Genomic DNA, 23,432 nt, shown 5'->3' on the forward strand with positions numbered 1-23,432 from the left:
TTAATGCTGCCATTCCATCCCCACCAGAGACTACACCATTCTTTGTGAATGTTGTCATTCCCCTCCCCCCAGCGACTACACCATTCTTTATAAATGCTGCCATTCCCTTCCCCCAGAGACTACACAATTCTTTATTAATGCTGCCATTCCAATCCCCACCAGAGACTACGTTATGCTTTATTAATGCTGCCATTCCATCCCCACCAGAGACTACACAATTCTTTATTAATGCTGCCATTCCCATCCCCACCAGAAACTACACCATTCTTTATTAATGCTGCCATTCCATCCCCACCAGAGACCACACCATTCTTTATTAATGCTGCCATTTTCCTCCCCCAGAGACTACATAATTCTTTATTAAGGCTGTCATTCCCCTCCTCCCAGAGACTACACAATTCTTTATTAATGCTGCCATTTTCCTCCCCCCAGAGACTACATAATTCTTTATTAATGCTGTCATTCCCTTCCCCCCAGAGACTACACAATTGTTTATTAATGCTGCCATTCCCATCCCCACCAGAGACTACACCATTCTTTGTGAATGTTGTCATTCCCCTCCCCCCAGAAACTACACAATTCTTTATTAATGCTGCCATTCCCCTCCCCACCAGAAACTACACAATTCTTTATTAATGCTGCCATTCTCCTCCCCACCAGATACTACACCATTCTTTATAAATGCTGCCATTCCCCTTCCCCCAGAGACTACACAATTCTTTATTAATGCTGCCATTCCCATCCCCACCAGAGACTACACCATTCTTTATTAATGCTGCCATTCCCCTCCCCCCAGACACTACACAATTCTTTATTAATGCTGTCATTCCCTTCCCCCCAGAGACTACACAATTCTTTATTAATGCTGCCATTCCCCTCCCCACCAGAAACTACACAATTCTTTATTAATGCTGCCATTTTCCTCCCCCCAGAGACTACACAATTCTTTATTAATGCTGTCATTCCCCTCCCTCCAGAGACTACACAATTCTTTATTAATGCTGCCATTCCCCTACCACCAGAGACTACACAATTCTTTATTAATGCTGCCATTCCCATCTCCACCAGAGACTACACCATTCTTTGTGAATGTTGTCATTCCCCTCCCCCCAGAGACTACACAATTCTTTATTAATGCTGCCATTCCCTTCCCCCAGAGACTACACAATTCTTTATTAATGCTGCCATTCCATCCCCACCAGAGACTACACCATTCTTTGTGAATGTTGTCATTCCCCTCCCCCCAGAGACTACACAATTCTTTATAAATGCTGCCATTCCCATCCCCACCAGAGACTACACCATTCTTTCTTAATGCTGCCATTCCATCCCCACCAGAGACTACACCATTCTTTGTGAATGTTGTCATTCCCCTCCCCTCAGAGACTACACAATTCTTTATTAATGCTGCCATTCCCATCCCCACCAGAGACTACACCATTCTTTGTGAATGTTGTCATTCCCCTCCCCCCAGAGACTACACCATTCTTTATAAATGCTGCCATTCCCCTCCCCCAGAGACTACACAATTCTTTATTAATGCTGCCATTACAATCCCCACCAGAGACTACATTATTCTTTATTAATGCTGCCATTCCATCCCCACCAGAGACTACACCATTCTTTGTGAATGTTGTCATTCCCCTCCCCCAGAGACTACACAATTCTTTGTAAATGCTACCATTCCCCTCCCCCCAGAGACTACACAATTCTTTATTAATGCTGCCATTCCCATCCCCACCAGAGACTACACCATTCTTTATTAATGCTGCCATTCCATCCCCATCAGAGACTACACCATTCTTTATTAATGCTGCCATTTCCCTCCCCCCAGAGACTACACAATTCTTTATTAATGCTGCCATTTTCCTCCCCCCAGAGACTACACAATTCTTTATTAATGCTGTCATTCCCTTCCCCCCAGAGACTACACAATTCTTTATTAATGCTGCCATTCCCATCCCCACCAGAGACTACACCATTCTTTGTGAATGTTGTCATTCCCCTCCCTTCAGAGACTACACAATTCTTTATTAATGCTGCCATTCCCCTCCCCACCAGAAACTACACAATTCTTTATTAATGCTGCCATTTTCCTCCCCCCAGAGACTACACAATTCTTTGTGAATGTTGTCATTCCCCTCCCCCCAGAGACTACACAATTCTTTGTGAATGTTGTCATTCCCCTCCCCCCAGAGACTACACAATTCTTTATTAATGCTGCCATTCCCTTCCCCACCAGAAACTACACAATTCTTTATTAATGCTGCCATTCCCCTCCCCACCAGAGACAACACCATTTTTTATGAATGTTGTCATTCTCCCCTCCTCCCCAAAAGAACCTGAGGTACCGTAGACAACCTGTGTAAAACTACACAACTATCATTCATACTAACACCTTGGTAACTAGAACTATCAAAAGTATCAGTACACTAAAAGTTGCAGCAGGAGATACAACTAGAGAGCATCACCACCTTCTAAAACCTACGGGGATTTTGAGTCTTTTTAACTTAACATGCAGTAACCTATATTAATATAGGAATTATGAATAGTGTTAGAACATTGCGTCTAACTTTTTATTCGATATTATACAATGGGTCAATTGTTTAATTTTGTATATATTACAAATTTCTTTCTCACTGAAGGTAAAATTGGAAAGAGAATCTGTGACTAAGAGGACCTAACAGTACAACTTGGGTCAGTAAACCAAAGAAATACACTTAAGTCTCTTATAATGGTGGTGCATATATAATACCTATTAGGGTTTTTGAGTTCTCGTAAATCAACAGGCAGTAACTAACTTACTTTAGGAGTGTGAACAATATTAAAACATTGTTCCTATCAAAATGTTATTTGCTTTTAACCAGCGAGACTACATGACAAACTAAACATGCATTTTAAAGTATCAAACTAAACTATTATTGTTACTGTTAAAAGCCCTCCCATTGGCAAAGCGGTAAGTCTACGGACTTATGATGTAAGAAACTGGGTATTTTCGTGTTTGATTATAAACAAACAAAAAAATGGGCAAAATTTACAGCCTTTTGTTATAGGCTATAGCATGACCCAAGCTGTCTACAAGAACAATAACGGATTAGTGAAGCTCCAAATTTGTTTTAATATAACATATTCAAACTCTGTATGAGAAAAACGAGTATAAAGTTTGTGATTATACAAGACATAAATATTTTACGAAACGCTTTATACTAATCATAGAAAAACTCAGGTTAGAGAAACAAAATTATAAATAATCGACAAGTAAGCATTTTAAAAGATTCACTGGAATTTTCGATGTTTCAATATGATAGCGATCGCGGTTTTCTATTCCGGCTTTCAAGACATTAACTTAGGAATCAGGACATTGTCAAATAAGATCGGGGTACGGTTCCCCTATGCCAGTGCTTAGCGATGCCTCTAAATCGACATAGATATCGCAAAAAAAAACAGCAGTAATATTTTCCTTATGTAATCCGAGGGTCGCGGGTTCAAATTCCCGTCACACCAAACGTGCTTGCCCTTTCAACTGTGGGAGTGTTATAATGTGACGGTCAATCCCACTATTCATCGGTAAAAGAGTAGCCCAAGAGTTGGTGGTGAGTAGTGATGGCTAGCTGTCTTCCCTCTAGTCTTACACTACTAAATTAGGGACGGCTAGCGGAGATAGCCCTTGTGTAGCTTTGCGCGAAATTCAAAACAAACTAGACTCTAATTAATATTTTTATCTCCGTTAAAGTCCATTGTAAAAGTTTACTACGTACTATTTTATCATTATATATTTGTTATTGTTGCTTTAGAAATGGAACTTACTTCCTGATTAACAACAGGAAAATCTGTGGTGCTTCTACACTGCGGGCCTATCGCTGAAGAAGAGGAAGTAAACTACTTCCGATTAGCGAGGAAATTGTGTATAAACATCGCGTGTCTGTCGGTTGTTTTAAACATGTCCTTTCTTGGAAGATTTTTTATGGTTGTGTGTGAGGGTGGACTCAAACATAGAGTTTTTTTTTTCAAAGTAGCAGTGGTTCATCTAGCTTCACATTAGATCTTACAAATTGATGTTTTCCACAAACTCCTCGGGCTTCATACTGACTCAAACAGCGTTTCTTTTCAAAAACTCTCAGGCTTACATCCGATCTGACGAAGTGTGCTTTTTGTTTGACGACCCGGCATCGCCAGGTGGGTTAAGGCGTTCGACTCGTAATCTGAGAGTTGCGGGTTCGAATCCCCGTCACACCAAAGATGTTCGCCCTTTCAGCCGTAGGGGCGTTATAATGTTACGGTCAATCCCACTATTCGTTGGTAAAAGAGTATCCCAAGAGTTGGCGGTGGGTGGTGATGACTAGCTGCCTTCCTTCTAGTCTTACATTGCTAAATTAGGGACGGCTAGCGCAAATAGCCCTTGAGTAGCTAATCACTGGGCCACACCTACTCCTTGTTCCATTTTTAAAACCTGCATCAGTACCATAACACTCTAAAGAACAAGTGGAACTAATCAGTCTATCGTTTACAATCTACAAAATTTTGTCTTCATAATCGAAAAAATTATAAACTAATGAAGTAAAGTAAGACCTGCTAAATGATAAAGTGGAGAAAGTCAAGTTGATTTGATGGAAATTACCACTAACATATTTTGAAACTGTATAGTATAGTTCGAGTTTGTTAGATGAAAATTACGTTTCCGTAAAACCAACAAAAAACGAACAACAAAACCTATAAATGTAGAAGTATAAGCCAACTAAACTTTAAATCAAAACCTGCAGATTTAAGTATATAAAGCAATAGATTTTTTTTTTTGAAATTAGAGATTTATATATATTAGACAACAAAAAAATAGAAAGCCAAAACATGTAAATCTGTATATCTCCTGTAATACAACGTTTAAACATATTTTTGTGTATAATCCTTATCAGTTAGTCAATAATAGTAATTAATGAAATATTTTTGGTGTGCCATTTTTATGGTTTTTATCAGAATCGTTTAAATTGTAACCAAAACATTTGATTAATATAGTTATGAAACTATCAGTTTTATTTATTAAAACCAGTCAGCATATTCACGATTAGAAATGTCCATCGATTACTGTAATTTCTCTTGTTTCATACTGTGAATATATATTCCAGTGTATAAAAAAACTACTTAGACTTGAATTACAAAACTTTCTCCAAACACTGTACATTTGTTTGTGTTTAACGTGTAATAAACTTTTCTTTGTTACCCATTCAATTTTTCTCTAAATTATATACTATCTAAAATTACCTGATGTATACAATAAAAACTACTGTACCCCCAACTTACAACGCTAGAATTTGGGTTTGGATACCCATGGTGGGTAGAGCACAGATAGCCCATTGTGTTGCGTTGTTCTTAACTTCAAAGAAATAAAAAAAAATTGCTGTAACTTTCAAACAGATATAATTTAACAGTTGAACATTTGCAAATTCACAAACGAAAATAACTGAAAGGAATATTTTTTAAAAAATGAACTGTTACGTGAGAGTAATTCTTGCTCAATTCTTTTCTTTTGAGCTGTTCTCAAAGCTGTGTTTGATTAGTAAATGAATGAATAATAAGGTTTTAACCAAGGCCCATAAAAAAGAAAATTCTTGAAAAACCAGAAACGGGTAATACATTCTCAAAGGGCGTGCTCCAATGTAAAGCTGCCTGAAATGCGAATCCTGTGATTCATTGCTTGCATCCTCTTGCTGCAAAATCTTTCTTCTGTTTTTGGAGTAGTGGTTTCAATATAAATGTGACACAAAAATAGTTGTTGTCCATGGTCAATACCCTCTAATCTCTTAGTTCAAAACTGCCCTCAAGTGGCACATCTGTAAGTCTGAAGGCTTATAACGCTAAAATCCTTGTTTGCATATTCGTAATGGACATATTACACATTGTCCACTGTATAGCTTTGTGCTTACTCCAAACAAGCAAACAAAAAGTTCAAAATTAGGGGCTTCCCAGTAGCAGAGCGAAATGTCTGCGTACTTATACTGATAGAAAATGGGTTTCGATACCCGTGGTTGGAAAAGTACAGGTAGCCCATTGTGGAAGTTTGTGCTTAATAACAAACAAAATTAGGAACCATTATACACAGACAGTCCTTGTATAGCTTTTCGCGAAAATTATAAGCATACGAAAACAAAAGAGCAGAAATAATTATCCCATATCTTTTTTGTATTTGTCTGAAGCAAAAGATGCGTGATTAATGTTTGTTAAAATTATTAAATAAATAAAAATCTATTAGAATAACTGTGAGAGAAATAATTAAAGAATGTATCAATAAGACAAAAAAATACCACTAACAGGATCCAGAATAACACATTGCATAGTTCTTTGTTCCCAATTAGTGGCCAAAACACTTTATAACTTTCACTTCAAAATCACCTTTCCTCAGTCATTCAAGAGCTAATAATTTCATTAATAGCGTCAAAAGAAAAGAATATAAATATACGAAATACTACATTTTATCTAACTATTTTACTAAGGATCCATTTAATAGCATTGCATTTCTTACGGGCTACATTTTATCTAACTATTTTACTAAGGATCCATTTAATAGCATTGCATTTCTTACGGGCTACATTTTATCTAACTAATTTACTAAGGATCCATTTAATAGCATTGCATTTCTTACGGGCTACATTTTATCTAACTAATTTACTAAGGATCTATTTAATGGCATTGCATTTTTTACGGGATTTTCTTTCCTATTAATAGATATTTAACTATAAATACTTAACAAATAAGCCTCAGATTTACGTTTGAGAGTCACTACTGGCAATAAACGTTCATTAAGACCCTCGAACTCCGTGCTTGTTATTACTACACGTTTTTGTATAATGTAATAGAAAATATTTCCTTCTACGTATCGAGAAGTGGAGCTGATTTATGTGGTTTGTGGGTGTTAAATTGAAACCAAAAAAATCTATAGGGTTAACAATGCAGAAGTACTTAAGGTACATGAGGTGAACTATCAATGTTTGGTAGCAGCTGTAATAGAGTGTGATAATGTTATGTTTTGACCCAGGGAAATCAGCCACGAGTTGTAGATATCACTACTTTTCAACCATGGTTATAAATCATATTACAAGACACTGGCTTTACAACGTTCATGTATAGAAGACGAGTGCACATTTTGGAAACTGGCTTTACAGATGTTCTTGTATGAAAGCCAAGTGTGCATTTAGAATCTGGCTTTACCAATGTTCTTAGCCGTGTATACATTTAGAAACCAGCTTCACAAAAATTCTTGTATTAAAACCGTGTATATATTTAGAAACTGGTTTTACAAAAACCTTCTTATATAAAAGCCGTATATATATTTGGAAACTGGCTTTAGAAATGTCCTTGAACGAAAAAGAAATGTATAATTTTGGAAACTCGTTTTACACTTGTTTCTTTATGAAATCGAGTAAGCATTTTGGAAATTGTATTTACAAGCATTCTTGCATAAAAGTCGAGTGTACTTTTGGAAACTGGCTCTATAAATGTTTATGAATGGAGATCGAGAGCGTAATTTGGAGACTAGCTTTACAGAAGTTCTTGTGCGAATATCGAGTGTACATTAGTAAACTATCTTTAAAAATGTTCACGTATGGAAGCTTACTGTGCATTTTAAAACACTGTTTTCCACAACTATGAAAATTAATATCTACTTGAATTACAGTTCACTCAGCCACGTGCTCACTTGTGTTCTATTCTTAATTTTGATTTAGTTGAAATAGGAAAACAACATTACGTCTGTACATGATCCAATATGTACTGTATATACATCTATTTGTATTTCTAGTAAGAACATCTTAATGTTAGCATCTTTAGGTGATTCAAAAATAGCTTCAAGATAATCTATTATATGCATTACCTTTGCACATGTGTGCAAGCTTGCTGTTTCTCTTTTTCTCTGCATTTTTTTACGTGTAACTCAATTAATTCAGTTCCTGATGGTTGAACTGGTAGAAACGTGATTTAACAACAGCAGATATAGTGTCCAAAATACTTTTCTATATTTTCAGTTTGAGAAGGCAGAATTACTATTACAAAATCATGTTAATGGCACTCATATCTTCGTTGGTGCCCACGAAGTTCTTAAGTTGTTACGTTTTGTTATTATGAATTGCTGTTACGTAGGTCGTTAAAACTTTCTTTTAATTGGTTAGTAGCTTCCTGGAAGAGGATATCAGAGGAATAAACTGATTAGCACATCCACCGGATTTGAGCTTGATTAAACATGTATTATATTCAAAGAACTTATGAATAAAAGTAAAGAAGGATAGATTGAGGGGCGCGTGATTCATATTCAACTACCATTGATGAATTGGAAGCAGTTCTGGTGTAAGAATAAGAAAAATTACCCTAGAAACTCGATGATTCATTCATTTCAAACATTTTACAGGAATGTATGACTTATATTAGTTTCCGAGGTGATCATATGCTTTATTAACAATTTTTTCTCGTAATTTAAATTACAAAGTTTGTAGTTACTGAATCCCAATGAAACAACAGTAAGTGTATGATTTTCCGAGTTGGACATAGCAGATTGCCTGGTGTGGCTTTGCATTAAAACAAACATACTTGTAATACAAATGAGCTTTTACGAGCACAGATTCTAGCAGTAGACATTAAATCAGAAGCATCGGAACCAAGGGTATTTTAGCACTTCTACTTTAACACATTTGACTTATATGGCAACTGTAGATTATATTATTAGATTACTTATCTGTGAAGCATGCCTTACCCTTGATTGTATTACCTGTGACATCACGGAATCTCCTTTTAGCAGCACCTTATACTTTCAATGTCTCATAGTAAAATCTGCATGCCAAGCCAAACATCCCCACTTTGCAACTTCTTCCTATACTGGGTCCAGCCTGGCCAGGTGGTTAGGGTGTTCGACTTGCACTCTGGGGGTCACGGGTTCGAATGACATTACATCAAACATGTTCGCCTTTTCGGCCGTGGAGGCGCTATAATGTGACGGTCAATCCTACTAGTCGTTGGTAAGAGAGTAGCTCGTGGGTAGTGATGACTAACTGTCTTTCCTCTGGTTTTACACTGCTAAAGTAGGGACGGCTAGCGTAGATAGACCTCGTGTGTCTTTGCGTGAAATTAAAAACAAACTTTCCCACACCACTGATGATGAAAGTTTTATTATAGCTAAACAGAATGTAAATCGGTTCTTATATAAGGCAGTTAAAATCCTAAAAATAATGTCAAACAGTAATATGATAAATTTTCAATTTGATGGTTTTCGAAATATTTTAATTAAATGGTTAATATAGTGAAGTAATGATTACTGTGTGGAGACACTACTGATTATCAAATCTTTATTGTTTAAACTTTCATTATAATTTTTTGTTATTATACGTTTGTTGTTATGCATAATGCTACACAAAGGGCTAACTGTGCTAATATTGATATCGAAACCCGAATTTTAGCGTTGTAAGTCTTCATACTTACCACTGAGCCATTTGAAGAGGGCTTATATCTAGTGTCATAAATTTAAAATGTTTTCGAATTACCCTCTTAATAAATTGTCTTGCACGGACATTATATTTAAAATATAATATGTATGTTGAAAAAATCTCAACCAAAAGTTCGTCATGAATATTTGTATGATTACCACAACATGTTAATGCAATAATAAAAGCAATATTTCAAAACAATTCGAATGTGTACGTTTTGTAATTATCCACGAATGTTTAATTTTTACGAACCCTTTACAATGTAACACTTAATATAAAACTGAATATAGTAAATCGTACTATCTACCACAAAATGAGTAACGCCCTTAAACGGAAAGCAAAAGCTATAAACTTATTAAATGTGTCATAGGTTGGATTGACACCTGGTGATATCCAGGTATTACTAACGCCATATCAGGCTCAATTTCTCACACATGTCATAAATAGACTTAGTATCCTAAAAATAGTTTAATTTCGAAGCTTAAATTCAACAGTTCAGGGCTATTGATGAGGAGTTGAATTATCCGATACTTGTATAACCCAATAACACACGTTGAGCAAAGTGTAAATTCAACTGGACCTTTCTTTAACTTAGACATTGAAATTAAACAATTTTCGGAAAACTAATTTTATTTATTATATCTGCTATTTTGCGGCTATATAGTGCGAAGAACTGAACAGTGACTTATGACATTTTTCTTCACATTTCCAGTGTATAGGTTTCTTCTCATGGTGAATAGATAACACCTTGACACCAACAGTATATTTTCTCACACATATCGTGATGCTAGTTCTCGACTATTATTTTTCTTAATCTATCATCCCACATAAAAACATGCGTGAGAACATTTTTTCCATAAATAATAAGTTGAAAGTGATAATTAAGTAGTTTTAATGAGACGCTAATTTTTTTACTTATTATCGGTCAGCTGTTTTTACGACTCCTTTTTGATATTCGAATTTGTTTTTAACACAATCCTTAGCTTTTATATATTTCTGTAAATCTTCCATCCAAATTACGAGTAAAGCTTTTAAAATTACAATTTTTTTTTTCCATAATTCTGTACGACTTCCGTCCTATCTACAAGTTGAACTTCCCAAACTTACGGAATTTATCCCTGGTTTCTTTCCTTCCATAATTCTACAGGTAATTCATCCTGTCGTTTAGTTAATTTCGAGGTATTTATCCCTGTCTTCTTCTTTCACAGTTCTGTAAGTCTTACATCCTATATTCATGTTAAACTTCTTAACTTGCGATATGTAACGCTGATCTTCTCCTTTCATGGTAGTTTCCCTGTAGGACAGCGGTTCTTCTGCAGACTTACAACAATAAAATCAGATGTTCAATTCCCAGCGTTGGACACAGCAGATAGTTTAATGTGGCTTTACTCTAAAACAAACGGACCGTTCATAATATCAGTGTATCTACAAAATAAACTTACGACATTTATCGTTGATCTTCTCCTATAGTTTTTCGAGTCTTCCATCCTATCTTCCAATTAAACTTATGGAATTTATCTCTAATTTTTTCCCATAATTCTGCAAATATTTCATTCTATATTTAAATTAAACTTATGGTATTTATTCCTGATTTTTCCTTTTAGAATTTTGCAAGTTTTCTGTCGTACATTTAAGTTAAATTTTCTAAACTCATGGTATTTACCCATGATCCTATCTTTCCATAGTTCTGTAAGTCTTCCATTTTACTGGTGTATCTAACAAAAGAGTGCCCAACAATGCATACATCTTGACCTTCTCCTTCTTTCCCACTAATTCTTGACGTTATGATAATTATAAATAGTAAAATTTCTAATTGCCCCTTTCTTTCATACTGCAAGAAGTAAGCCTCTTGATTTTCTCAGTACCGTTTTAGGTGAGCACAACATGTAAGCGAACTCTTCAACGTATAGGGTAGATAATCTGATTAAAAACTAACATCTGTCAGGCACCTGACATATACATGAAGATAAACTCTTGAAGATGTAAAGTTGTTGTGATCAAAACTGACTTTTGTCATGCATTTAAATCACGTATCGAAACAAGCTTTTCAAGAAATACGACTGTCCGGATTGAAAATTAGCCATTCTCAATTTTTCGTGAACAAATAACACTCATGGAGACAAATTCATTAAGATACAGACTTTTGTAGTTCAAAACTAACATTTGCCATGCACATACCACGAGTAGGTAAACAAACGTTTCAAAATATAGGATATCGTCGTTAATATACAACACTTGTCATACACATATAACATTCATAAAGAGAAACTGTTCAAAGTATACGATATTCTGACTCATAATTAACGCCTGTAATACACATACAACAAATGCATATAGACCAACTCCCCAAGGCATAGGATTGAAACTGTCATCGACCACACATATTTGCATAGACAAACGTTTTAAGGAACATGATGATCATGATTAAAACTGGCATTTGCCATGAACATATATAATGCAAGAAAACACTTTTGACGGTGGAGAATATTGGGATTGAAAAATAACATGTACCTTGCACATGTAACATACCTAAAAACAAATTATTATGGTATAGGAGTATCATCATTTAAAGCTAATATTTGTCATGCACAATAATATACACATCAAGACAAACCATTCAAGGTGTATGATGTCGTGATTCAAAATCGATATCTGCCATACACAAATAGCATACCTGGAGACAAACTCTTCAAGGTATAGGATGTTATGATTCAAAACTAACATCTGTAATGCACCTATAATATACATGGAGACAAACTCTTCAAAGTAAATGACTGTTGTGACATAAAACTGCGTAAAAACAATTAGTTTTTCTTCTTATATCGCTATACAAATATTTACAAAAGTTCTATGAGTGCCTTCAAAATATCATAACCTCAAAAAATTAGAAGCTTCGTGTTTTTGTGTTTAAAATATTTTATTGTTCACTTGTTTTTTTGCATTGGTAATAATATTTTTTACACGCACTAGAGTTTTCAAAATATATTCGTCTTTACTGGTACAAGTCGAACGTTTCGTATAACAGTTTAATCCGTTAGCTGTTATACGAAAATATATGATTAAATGTGTTATTGTGATACAACCAGTTGGTTTTACTGAGCTGATTTACCGTTTTAAATCATCGACAAAAAATTACTATTATTATTGATCTACTGATTATATATCGGTTGTTTAAAACGAAGATCGCCATTTTAAAATTTCCATATGATTAAACTGCAACTGGAACCACAAGAGGTATTGCGTGAAGATTTATGTTTGTGGTTATGTTTACACCCTGAAAATGGTAGTGAAGAACAAATAAATTAAAGTTGATAAGCTACATAATTTTTCGTTGTTCATGTGAAGCAAAGTTTCTACTCGCATTATGATCAGTGTAGTCAGTATATGACTGATTTAATACAAAAAGAAAAATGTACGTTGCGCCAGAGCTCGTAGTGCTTTACAAACAATAAAGCTAAACAATTTGTCCATCTGGGCACAGTGTACATTTTCCTTTTTGTATTGAATCACTCATATGTCGATTATAATGCGAGTTAAAAGTCAATTCGGAAAAAAACAATAACCAGAAACCGTACTACATCATCAAATGTAGTCGGCAATATGTTTATTCAATTGCTTGTTGGATGCGATAATAATAATTTGTTACCAAGAGTACACATTTTCTCTCAAATTTCTGTTAACGGACATGATTTTTTTTCTCGAAGTTACTTGATCATGCAATCATGAACTCTTTTTTATATGAAAATCTTTACATTTTATATTGATATATATTAACAATAATCGTTAAAATTCTTTTCTTGTGCACAAAAAGAACTAAAAGGTCTTCTCGGGCCAAAATATGAATCACTATAATATCCATGTGTTTATTATTTAATTATCTGTTTATTAGTGAGACCTACAACTCAAACACTCAGAATTATTTCACGCTCTTAATTTGTCAAGAATATATACCCTTATTTAATATATTTTACCTCATATCCCCTCTCCCTGGAATATTACAAATTGTTGTTTTGAATTAAGCACAAAGCTGCACAATGGGCTATCTGTGCTCTGCCCACCACGGGTATAGAAACCCGGTTTTTAGCGTTGTAAGTACGCAGACGTACAGCTGATCCACTGTGGGGCAATATTATTACAAATTAATATCATTTTAACACAGAAATAGTGGCGTTATCAGTCTACCTCATATGGTCAGGATGATGAAACTAACTTAATGCTGTCAGTATGACAGATAACTGACTAATGTTACTTCTTAAACCGTATCAGTAATTAAAGAGTGGTAAAACATCTATAAAATGGATTTGTTTGACGGGTATCTACTGTATTTGATGCTATTTCACCTTCGCATATTGCTGTTTTGTGAGAGGACTTTATAAGCAGCACTTATAAAACGAATATTGGAATTGTAGCACATTTAGCAAAGCATTTCCACAGTTATTAGCAACAATTCGATAAAGCAAAATATTTTTCTAATTTTTCATTGAAGTTTAGGGATTGTTAACTCCTCACATATTTTAATGGGATTATATACATATGTCTCGTTATTTTTTTTTTAGTTTTACGATCACAATCTTGCGTCTAAGCACTTACCTGAATTGCAGAACTTTAAGTTCCATTTTAAGGTACTTTTTTACACTCACGTGTTGGATACTTTACAGTGTTTGCACGTACCCTACCCCACGTGTCTACTTTTTTCTTTTTCTTTTTTGAGACTGAAAGAATCAATTCTTCACTTCTTCACAAGGATCCTCCTCACAATTTAACTTCAAGTTTAGTATACTCAAGTTCGTTTGAGGTTAAAAAGGCGCTATGCCAGTTGGTTTCCGAATCCAAAATACCATGAAAGTAAAGCTTCTGTTGATTCACAACGTCTGAAAGTTTCCTGAAAATGTTTGTTCTTTGACCACCTCACAACTTTTCGGAACTCGCGTTTAACCAATGGCAAGGCACTCTACGCTTATTGACTGAAAATATGTCATGCTTAATGCACACATACAGAAAATCACAACTAATATGAAATAAACTGTCATATTCATCTACTAATAAACATATTTTTTGAAAAAGTTTATTACACCAGTATGTAAAGTTGAAACTCACTAACTGAAAGACAAGTATGTATATATATCTCAATAGATTTGACATTAATACAAATGAATTATTGTATATTTTTTAACGTCTGATGATTATGTTTTGTTTTTAGATTTAATCTGTTGCAGGAAAGCAAAGAATGAAGGCTGGGAAGAGCTGTTCAACTGTTGCATCAAAAAATATTGAAGAAAACAAATTCACAGCACGTTATAGTAGGTTTTTAGTATTTCATCAATTCATGAGTATGAACAGCACTGTTGTTTCTAAATTTTGTTATTTCTTTATGAAAAATATTGAATCGAAAGTATTTATGCAAACTGTGAATGAATCAATGTTTCGATTTATGAAATATTTTGACGGATTTACTCAGAATTACGGCTAATTATTTATTTACTTATGTAAAAAAGACTTTTCTATATTTAGTGTGAAACAAATTTATCGTTATATATTTAAGATCTATATTTATATCAGCTGCACGGCCAGGACGCATTTCTTTAACACTAGCGATAATCTGAGGATCACTGGTTCGCCTCCCCCATCGTACCAAATACGCTCGCCCTTTCAGCCGTGGGGAAGTTATAATGTTACGGTCATTCCCACTACTCGTTGGGAAAAAGAGTAGCTCAATAGTTGGCGTTGGGTGGTGATGAATGTGATACTGTTATTCCTGTTTAAGTAACTGTGTTTTGCTACAATCAATGCCCTCCCAATGGCTTAGCGGTATGTCTGCCGACTTACAACGCTAAAAACCGGGTTTCGATACAGATAGCTCATTGTGTAGCTTTGTGCTTAATTCAAAACAACAACAACTACAATCAATGATTCATTTGGAAGACAGAATCGAGCATCAAAAATTATGTGGTATGACACTGGATAATGAAATATGAAAAAGAAGAGATCCAAGGTTTAAACAAATGTATAAGATTGCCAAAGGGACAATTTAATTAACTAATTAACTAACGGTCGTAATGACGGCACGACAGTAAAATGTGGATTATTGTGACTTGAGTGTCACGCAGTTCATATATTGATGCATCAGTCCCAGATAAAAGAAGATGATGAGTCAAAAAACTTTGATTAATGCGTAGCCTATCCACGACAACTTCTTCCTTCTGATCCTTACGGAAGCAAGATGGTCAAGGATCAGTAGAAGGATTGATCTGGAAAAGTTTGTTATCACGTTGCTCACTCCAAGTCGACTGTCAACTAGCGCGGAGCCAAGCCTTAAGTACAAGATCGTAGTCCATATATGCGATAAACATGGCCATGATAGCACCAGAGCAGACAGACTTAGCTGCGATGTCACGAGCTCATTCCTGCAAATACAGACGTGACCTGGTATCAAGGAAAACTGGATAGAAGTAGATGATAGAGACAAAAAAGGCAGTCAGTTTTGAATATCGACGAGAACAGGGTGAGAACTAACAAGAAACAATTCCAGGGCCAGTGGAGGGTTAAGCAATTTGGTATAAGTAGTCCAATTAGTGTACTACATAATTTCCATGTGATCCAGGGCAAGAAAAATGGCATAGAATTAGGTAGTGAACACGGAAACTGTAGAGTGGGTTCTGTGTGCAACCACCGAACCACAACATACCATGGGAAATCCTACAGAGTCACCTGATTTCGAATCATCTGTATAAATGGGAATGGAAGGATAGTTCAAAACATTTTCAGCAATTTTATCCAAGGGCAGACCAAATTCATTCAACTATGCCTGGGTACAAAGGCCAAAGAGAACAATGAGAGACTGTCTATTCTGAAAAAGCATAGCCCACTAAGGAAGGAAAACACAATCCCAGGTGAAATGTTGTGGTAAAAGTCAAAGTTTTGAAGCATACAGTAAAGACAGTTGCAAACGATGAAGGTGTAGAGAGGGTTCATGAGACTCAAGTGTACAAACTCTGGACTGGAGAAGTGTAGAAAGCCCCTGTGCAGAACTGAAGACTCTGATGGTGAACAGGGTCCAACATTTTTAAGGCTGAAGTCCTGGCAGAGCCATAGACCAGAGACACATAATCCAGTTTGCTCAAATGAGAGCACGATAGACTTTTAACATAAAACATCGATCCACTTCCCAAGAGGTAGAAAAGAGGTCAAGGAGGATGTTCAGTGCACTTGTACACTTGACACATACCTGCTTGATGTGTGGAATAAATGTCAGCTTACAGTCAAAAATAAGCCCCAAGAACTTTGCCTCAGGGACCCCAGGAAGCACAACTTCTCTGAGATAGAGCTCAGGATTGAGGTGAATACCCTCTTGTCAGCAAACGTACCTGCAAACAGTTTTAGAGCGAGAAAAGGTAAAAATGTTTAATGTGGTCTACATTAGTAAATGATTGAGGGTACTCTGTACCTGCCACTCAGTAAAACTCATGCTTGATGACTGACACGAGATATGGAAGCTGTTGACATAAAGACCAGTTGCAACTGTAAGGGGGAGTTGTCTGCTAATGACATTTATCATAATAATGAAAAGTGTGAAACTTAAGACACAGCCCTGTGGAAAAGAACGGGGAAAGTGCTAAATACACATGAGCTTGGAACTGCCAGTCCATTAAAATATGTTTAATAAAAATGGGCAAATTGCCACACAACCCATTTGAGTATCATGAACTTTCTCAAGGTTAATAAATACAGAAACAAGATATTGTCACTTGAGAAAAGCTTCTCTGATCGACGTTTCAGGTCAAATCAGATGGCCCATGGTGAAGCACTGTCATTGGAACCCACACTGGGTAGGCAAGGTGAGGTCGTTTGATTCAAGGAACCAAACAAGACGAGCATTAGCCATCCTCTCTAAGACCTTAGAGAGACAGCTCATCAAAGCAATTGGATGGTAGTTTGAAGTAATCTTAGGATCCTTTCCATGCATAGGAAAAGGGAGGACAATAGCATGGCACCAAGCATAATGAAAAACATTTTCCTGCCAGATCCAGTTAAAAACAACCAGAGGAATAGGAACAGAGAGATGGTGCAGGATCTTGTATTGAATATTATCAGGTCCAACTGACGTACTGCCAGACTGATGAAGAGCAAGTTTGAGTTCCACCAACGTAAAAGGCTAATTATATTCATAGAAATAAGCCCGAAAGGAAAGAGATGATTACTCTACCCGTGTTTTGATGGTTAAGAAGGTGAGGAAATGAAGTAGAAGTGCTAGATGCACAAGAAAAGCTTTCACTGGGAGTATCAGCGATGCTCTGGACATCAGCAACTTTCTGGCAATCAGAGGGCAAAATTGAAAGAGAATCAGAAGTATACTGTCCACTGACCTTTCTTTTTCTTGTCCCATATGACCATTGAACTGATGGCAGAAGAGAAGCTAGATGACTATTTAATCCAAGATTCCTTCAGGCTTTGACGTCTTACTTGCTGAGCATGTGCAGCGATGAGGTTTGAAAAAGTGTGGAATATCTACGAATAGTATCTCATTTTTAGTAGGCCCATTTTTGAGCCTTTTGTGCCATGTGGCAGGCAGGATTCAACCACAGACAAGGATACTGTGGAAAACGTGTCGAGGTTTTAGGAATACACTGAGCAGCTACCTGGACAATACAGTCAGTCATTGCTGCCATGCTGTCATCTATTGTTGACTTACAGACAATGGCAGGATCAAGTTACAAAAGAGCAGTGAAAGAGGGCCAGAGTGTCTGGCTCAACTTTCATTAAGGTATTCGGGTCGGGTGGCATCAACCACGGCCAGTCTCTCTCAAAATGATAGGAAAATGATCACTGCTCCATTGGTTACTGTCAATCTTCCATGAAAAGTAAGAGAAAAGTGAAGGGTAGCAGATAGAGAGGTCAATAGCAGTAAAAAATTGACTAAATGCATGAAAATAAGTAAAAGAACTGGTACTAAAAAGGGAAAGATTGTAATCCAAAAGCATACACTCTATGAAACAACCCCTCACATCAATATCTGCACCATCCCAAAGGAGATTAAGTCCATTAAATTCCCCATGATTAAAAGTTGAGATGATAATCAGTGATGATGAGAAAACTCACTTTTAGAGAAAAATATATATGTAAAAACGGCCATTTTTACATATATAAAATTGGAGATGGTAACTGCTAAATGAGGGCATCAAAGTCTGACTGAGATGGTAGAGCCAGGTACAGAGAACAAAGAGTGATGGCTCGACTCAAGGAAACATGGATGCTACAGTTTCCAAGGGTGTTTCAAACGGCAAAGACAGCGTGGGTACATGCTGATCAACCAGCAGTGTCATCCATCCATGCAATCGTCCATCACATAGTGTGTCATTTCTGTACAAAGAAAACTGCCAAAGGGTGACTTTATCAATAGGTTTCAGAAAAGTTTCATGTAAGGAGAAACACACAGGATGGTAAGAATCAATCAAATCCTTAATTCCATTTATATTCGAATGAAAATCCAAGCAGTTCCACTACACCAAAGTGGCCATTTTTATTTATGTAGGGGAGAGTCCTTCTGTTTTTGAACAGGTTTTTTCTCTGTACTGGACGGAGGTCTATCAACCTCCATAAATCCTGTCTGGGATCGAGTAGGCAGGTCTCTATCTATGGACAAAGATTCCAGCAACTGAGAGCATCAACAAATAATCGTTTTGCATCTGGAGCCTGCAGAAGAGGTTGGACCCAAGGTAATATCTGGACCCAAAGCCAAAGGAAGTAGACCTTGGCAGTCATTGAAAGGAGTGGTGGGGATAGAGATAGAAGTAGACATAGATTCGTCAACTCTTTTAACCATGGAGGGCAAAAGACTCTTCAGATGTTTTGGAAACAATTCTGCTGGACGTATGGAGAGATCTGTTTGCACTCCCACTGCAGTAGAGGAATGGAGTGCAGCAGCATATGTCCAAGACAGAATGGGAGACAATAACTTCTAAGCCTCTGGATAGGAGATATTGTTTATAGTTCTCAAGCATGGCACCTCTTTCTCCTTCACCCACTTAGGGCAAGAAATAGAGTAAGTGGGGTGTAAATCACTTCAGTTAGCATAGTATGATTCCAGTTTGCCCTCATAGGCATCATGGCCTCTGTCACCACAACAGGCACATGTTAAAGACCCACAAAATGATGTCTTCGAGTGACCAAACTGCTGACAATGGAAACAAATGAGAGGGATGGGAATGTATGACCATATTTTACAGTTCAGATAACCTGCTTTGACTGTGGCAGGAGGACATGGTGATGTAAACATCAATATCGAAACATTAGTAGGCATCATAATTCCATTTTTGTGAGTGGAAATTCGGTGAACTGCAGAAACGCCTTCGTTGGACAAACCTGCATGTATCTCCAACTCAGGAATGTTCTTTAAGTTTTTCTCAACTATAACTCTTCTTGAAGAATTCAAAGTTGCATAGGTAGTATCCTCGATTGATACATTTCTAATGGCCTTTGATTTCAAGAGGAATTTGGTATGTTGTGGTGTAGATGCTTCCCCTGAAATGTCTTTAAAGTGTACCTTCCTTACTGACTTGAGGGAGCCAGCAAGCCCCTCTAATATCTTTTGAATAAAAAAGGGAGACATCTGCACTAAGGATTTCTCAGATAAGGAATGTTTAATTAGATGGTGACTGTACAGCAGTCATCATCCATGTGTGGTCATTTTCTGATAATTTGTTTTTCCTTTTTTTTTTCATGTTTATTTATTTTTTCTTGAATGGAGGTATCCATAATAAAGGCAATACATTTCAGTGCCCACTGACTCCACCCACCATGGAGCCCTATGAGGGGACACACTACAATATCAAACAAAGACACTGTAGCAACACCACAGTTTCATGAGTACTATACCAGAACACCAGCATCAGACACAATGTCCACAACACCTGTTGAGAACATCCAACACTGGTACTCAGTTGACCCTAGCCCAAATGGACCAGTCAATTGAGTCTTGAGGGCCATCCCAAGGCTATTCATCTACAGCAATTCAAGAGAAAATGGCATGTTAGAGTTAGACCCCCCAATCACCAGGATCCTCTCTTCCTCCTTCACAGGTCAACATGCATGGAAAACTCATGGGTGGATGTTTAGATCCCAGAGGAGGTAAACTTAAAAAGTGCAGAACCTTCTTTGAGAGATCCTCTTACCACGTACAGAAATCCACCTCAAGGAACCCAACCAGTTTGAAACAACTTATAGTTGATAATAATATTGCAAAGGATAATGTTTGAATGACAGTAGTAAAATGTCTAACTTCTGATGCCAAACATTAACTTGTGTGATTATGACACTTACTAACTTTGCTTAATCAAAAACAGTAAAAACACTAATTTTTAAAGCACATACAGGAGGACAAATTTATAAATAAATAATTATAATAAATTTAATTACACTGGTAAATTCAACAATATTCTGGATAATTGTTCATATACTGAAATAAATAAAAACACTTTGAACAGAGTAAAGTAAAAACAGTTGTATAAACCTGTAGTACATTAAAAGTAAATGAATAAGGAAACCTAAATACTGTCTCAATTTATTTCACTTTATTTTTATGTCCTAACAAAAGTACATAAAATTGAGATACCATTCTACTCAATTGCTGATAACAGAGAATCATCAGTGTATTTGGTTTCTAAGTTTTTATTAAAAGATATTCTTTTTTTAAACAAATACTCACAAATTTACAGTTTAAAATTCATCTGAATTTGTAAATATAAGCAAGTGATTGACTAGTTGCTTTTGATGTTGTGTTATTATTAACTACTGCACCAGTGGAAGAAGCATTACATTGTTTCAAAAATTGGTTACTACCTAGTAAATTTTGTTCATACTTAGAAGTAACTGATATTGTGAATTCACCAAAGCTGGGAGTAAGTAATAGTTACAACAAAGGTTTAAATGATGTCAGCATTAAATATAGCAATTCATAGAGGTTCAATCTAACATCATAATAAATTACATATTTCTGGATATTTGAATTTCAGTCAACTAAAAAGAGAAATAATGAAGGCATATATCTACCACATATTCCATCATAGTTAATAAAAATAGGTAATGTGTTTCTGAAAAATATGGGTTGTATAATAACTAATTCCTGAACTAAAATGGATTAATATCATTAATGATGTTGAAGATAAAGTTGAAATAAATAAGTGTAGAAATTTATTGTAGTTGCAGTTAAGGCTATATTGGACAGCCAAGTAGACTTTTGAAGTTTGTAATTAAAGAAAAATAAAATGCTGATGACAAATTAAAACTGAGTGATTCAGTTTTGGCAAAACATATGGCAAACTCTTCACATAAAAGTACCTAAATATATTAAATTATAAACAAGTACATGAGTTGTTAGAAATTGTTAAAAACAAAATGATTTTGAATATAGATATAGATCCTAGTGCCACAGAAGTAAATTTTTAGAAGTCATTTTTGAAAGTGGTGCCACTGTACAAAATGCAAATTGTACATGTACAATTGTATTTTGTTTTCCTTGGCTTCTGAAGATGGTAAAATACATTCCATTGAAACATGAAGAGTTCTTTAGTTTTTTTATTTGTTTTTTTAACTTTATACAACAAAGTTAAATTGTAAGTTTGAAATGTTGGAGTCATCAACTTATTTTTATTAAATAATACTGTCATCAAAATATGTTTATAATAATTACAATAATTTACAAATAAAGATTTTTAACTTTGAAAAAGGCTCTACTGCAATACCTGTTGTGATAAATTTAGAAAAAATATGCAAACACTGAATCAACACTGGTAGTATAGATTTAAGATATAGCACTAGTAACTGAATACATTCTTAATGCAAGAAGTATGATTTTATATGTTTTTGTTAAGTAAAAAACATGAATATTCAGGATGAACCACAGTAATTGGTAGAATCAAAATAACAATTCATTAAAATTATGGTATTCAAATAAGTTTACTGTTGCAGTTACAGATCAATGTTTATTTACTTTCTTTTTCATGAATAATGCTATGATTTATTAGCTTATAGAGGAAATATTGTAAAGAGATTTAAAGTTGATGTGATAAACCACACTTTTTATCTTCTCAGACATGATGTTTCTTATTTATTTGTGCACAAATTTTAATCTGTTTTAGTAAGAAATAAACCTTGTCTATAATTTTTAAACTGTCATTTACACTAATCATTTCATAAACATTTTTTTTACAAATACTAAACTTAAGGATATTGCACAACTTTATGCTCTTCTTATAAACATATAAAGAAATTACATTGCAATACCAGATAGAGGCTTTTAAAATTGCTCATCTAAAATGAGTTGTTCTCTTTCATTAAATTAGTACAAACAAAGGTACGTAAGAGTCAGATATTCATTCAGTTCAAAACTTTCAAGTTACAGTAATGTACAGCAGATACAGCAAGATGTTAGAAAATTAAAATCTATTTAATATACAAGTAATCATTTAAGACTTCCTACATGGATCATATTAATCAGTATTTGAACTTCTGAAAAACAGTTAAACCTACAGTATTATACTTGAAACATATTTAATACCATCCATATGTAGGTCAAAGGGTACATTTTACTATATTTTTAATTACACAATTTATATTAAAAACTGGTATTGCATAAATTTAACACAAGAGGTAATATAAATTTCAGAAAGTTCATAAAAATTTTCTATAAAATGAGTATTTAAAAATGCTCTGTTACATTGACTGGACTTGTCCATAAACTAACCAAATAATAAAAATGTTAATACAGTGTTACAGGAAGAAAGTCTGCTCCACTTTATCTGCTACCATTCGAGCTATTGCCAAAGATGAAGTTGCTCCTGGGGATGGTGCATTTCTAACATGCAATATTCTTTCACCTAAATCTCCAGAACCACTGTCAAACACAAAATCATCCACAAGGTTTCCATTTTTGTCTAAAGCTTGTGCACGTACTCCTGTTGGCCCTCTAGAAAATCA

The 23,432-nt window shown here is 35.3% G+C and overlaps 2 protein-coding genes across 3 annotated transcripts in view; both read right to left on the bottom strand.

Annotated features, from left to right (window-relative positions):
• Positions 1–14,335, bottom strand: part of LOC143248965 (papilin-like) — a 146,239-nt gene extending 131,904 nt beyond the window's left edge. The window contains exon 1 of the mRNA XM_076498023.1: positions 14,052–14,335. Coding sequence (XP_076354138.1) covers positions 14,052–14,077 — 26 coding nt within the window. The 5' untranslated portion in view covers positions 14,078–14,335. The remainder of the gene's footprint in view (positions 1–14,051) is intronic.
• A 6,673-nt stretch (positions 14,336–21,008) lies between these two features.
• The window catches only part of L2HGDH (L-2-hydroxyglutarate dehydrogenase), a 55,184-nt gene continuing 52,760 nt past the window's right edge, over positions 21,009–23,432 (bottom strand). For both annotated transcript variants that reach the window (XM_076498024.1, XM_076498025.1), the window contains exon 9: positions 21,009–23,421. In XM_076498024.1, the coding sequence (XP_076354139.1) occupies positions 23,226–23,421 (196 nt within the window). In that variant the 3' untranslated portion in view covers positions 21,009–23,225. The remainder of the gene's footprint in view (positions 23,422–23,432) is intronic.

The sequence above is a fragment of the Tachypleus tridentatus genome, chromosome 4, assembly GCF_004210375.1.
Source record: "Tachypleus tridentatus isolate NWPU-2018 chromosome 4, ASM421037v1, whole genome shotgun sequence".
Lineage (NCBI taxonomy): Eukaryota > Metazoa > Arthropoda > Merostomata > Xiphosura > Limulidae > Tachypleus > Tachypleus tridentatus.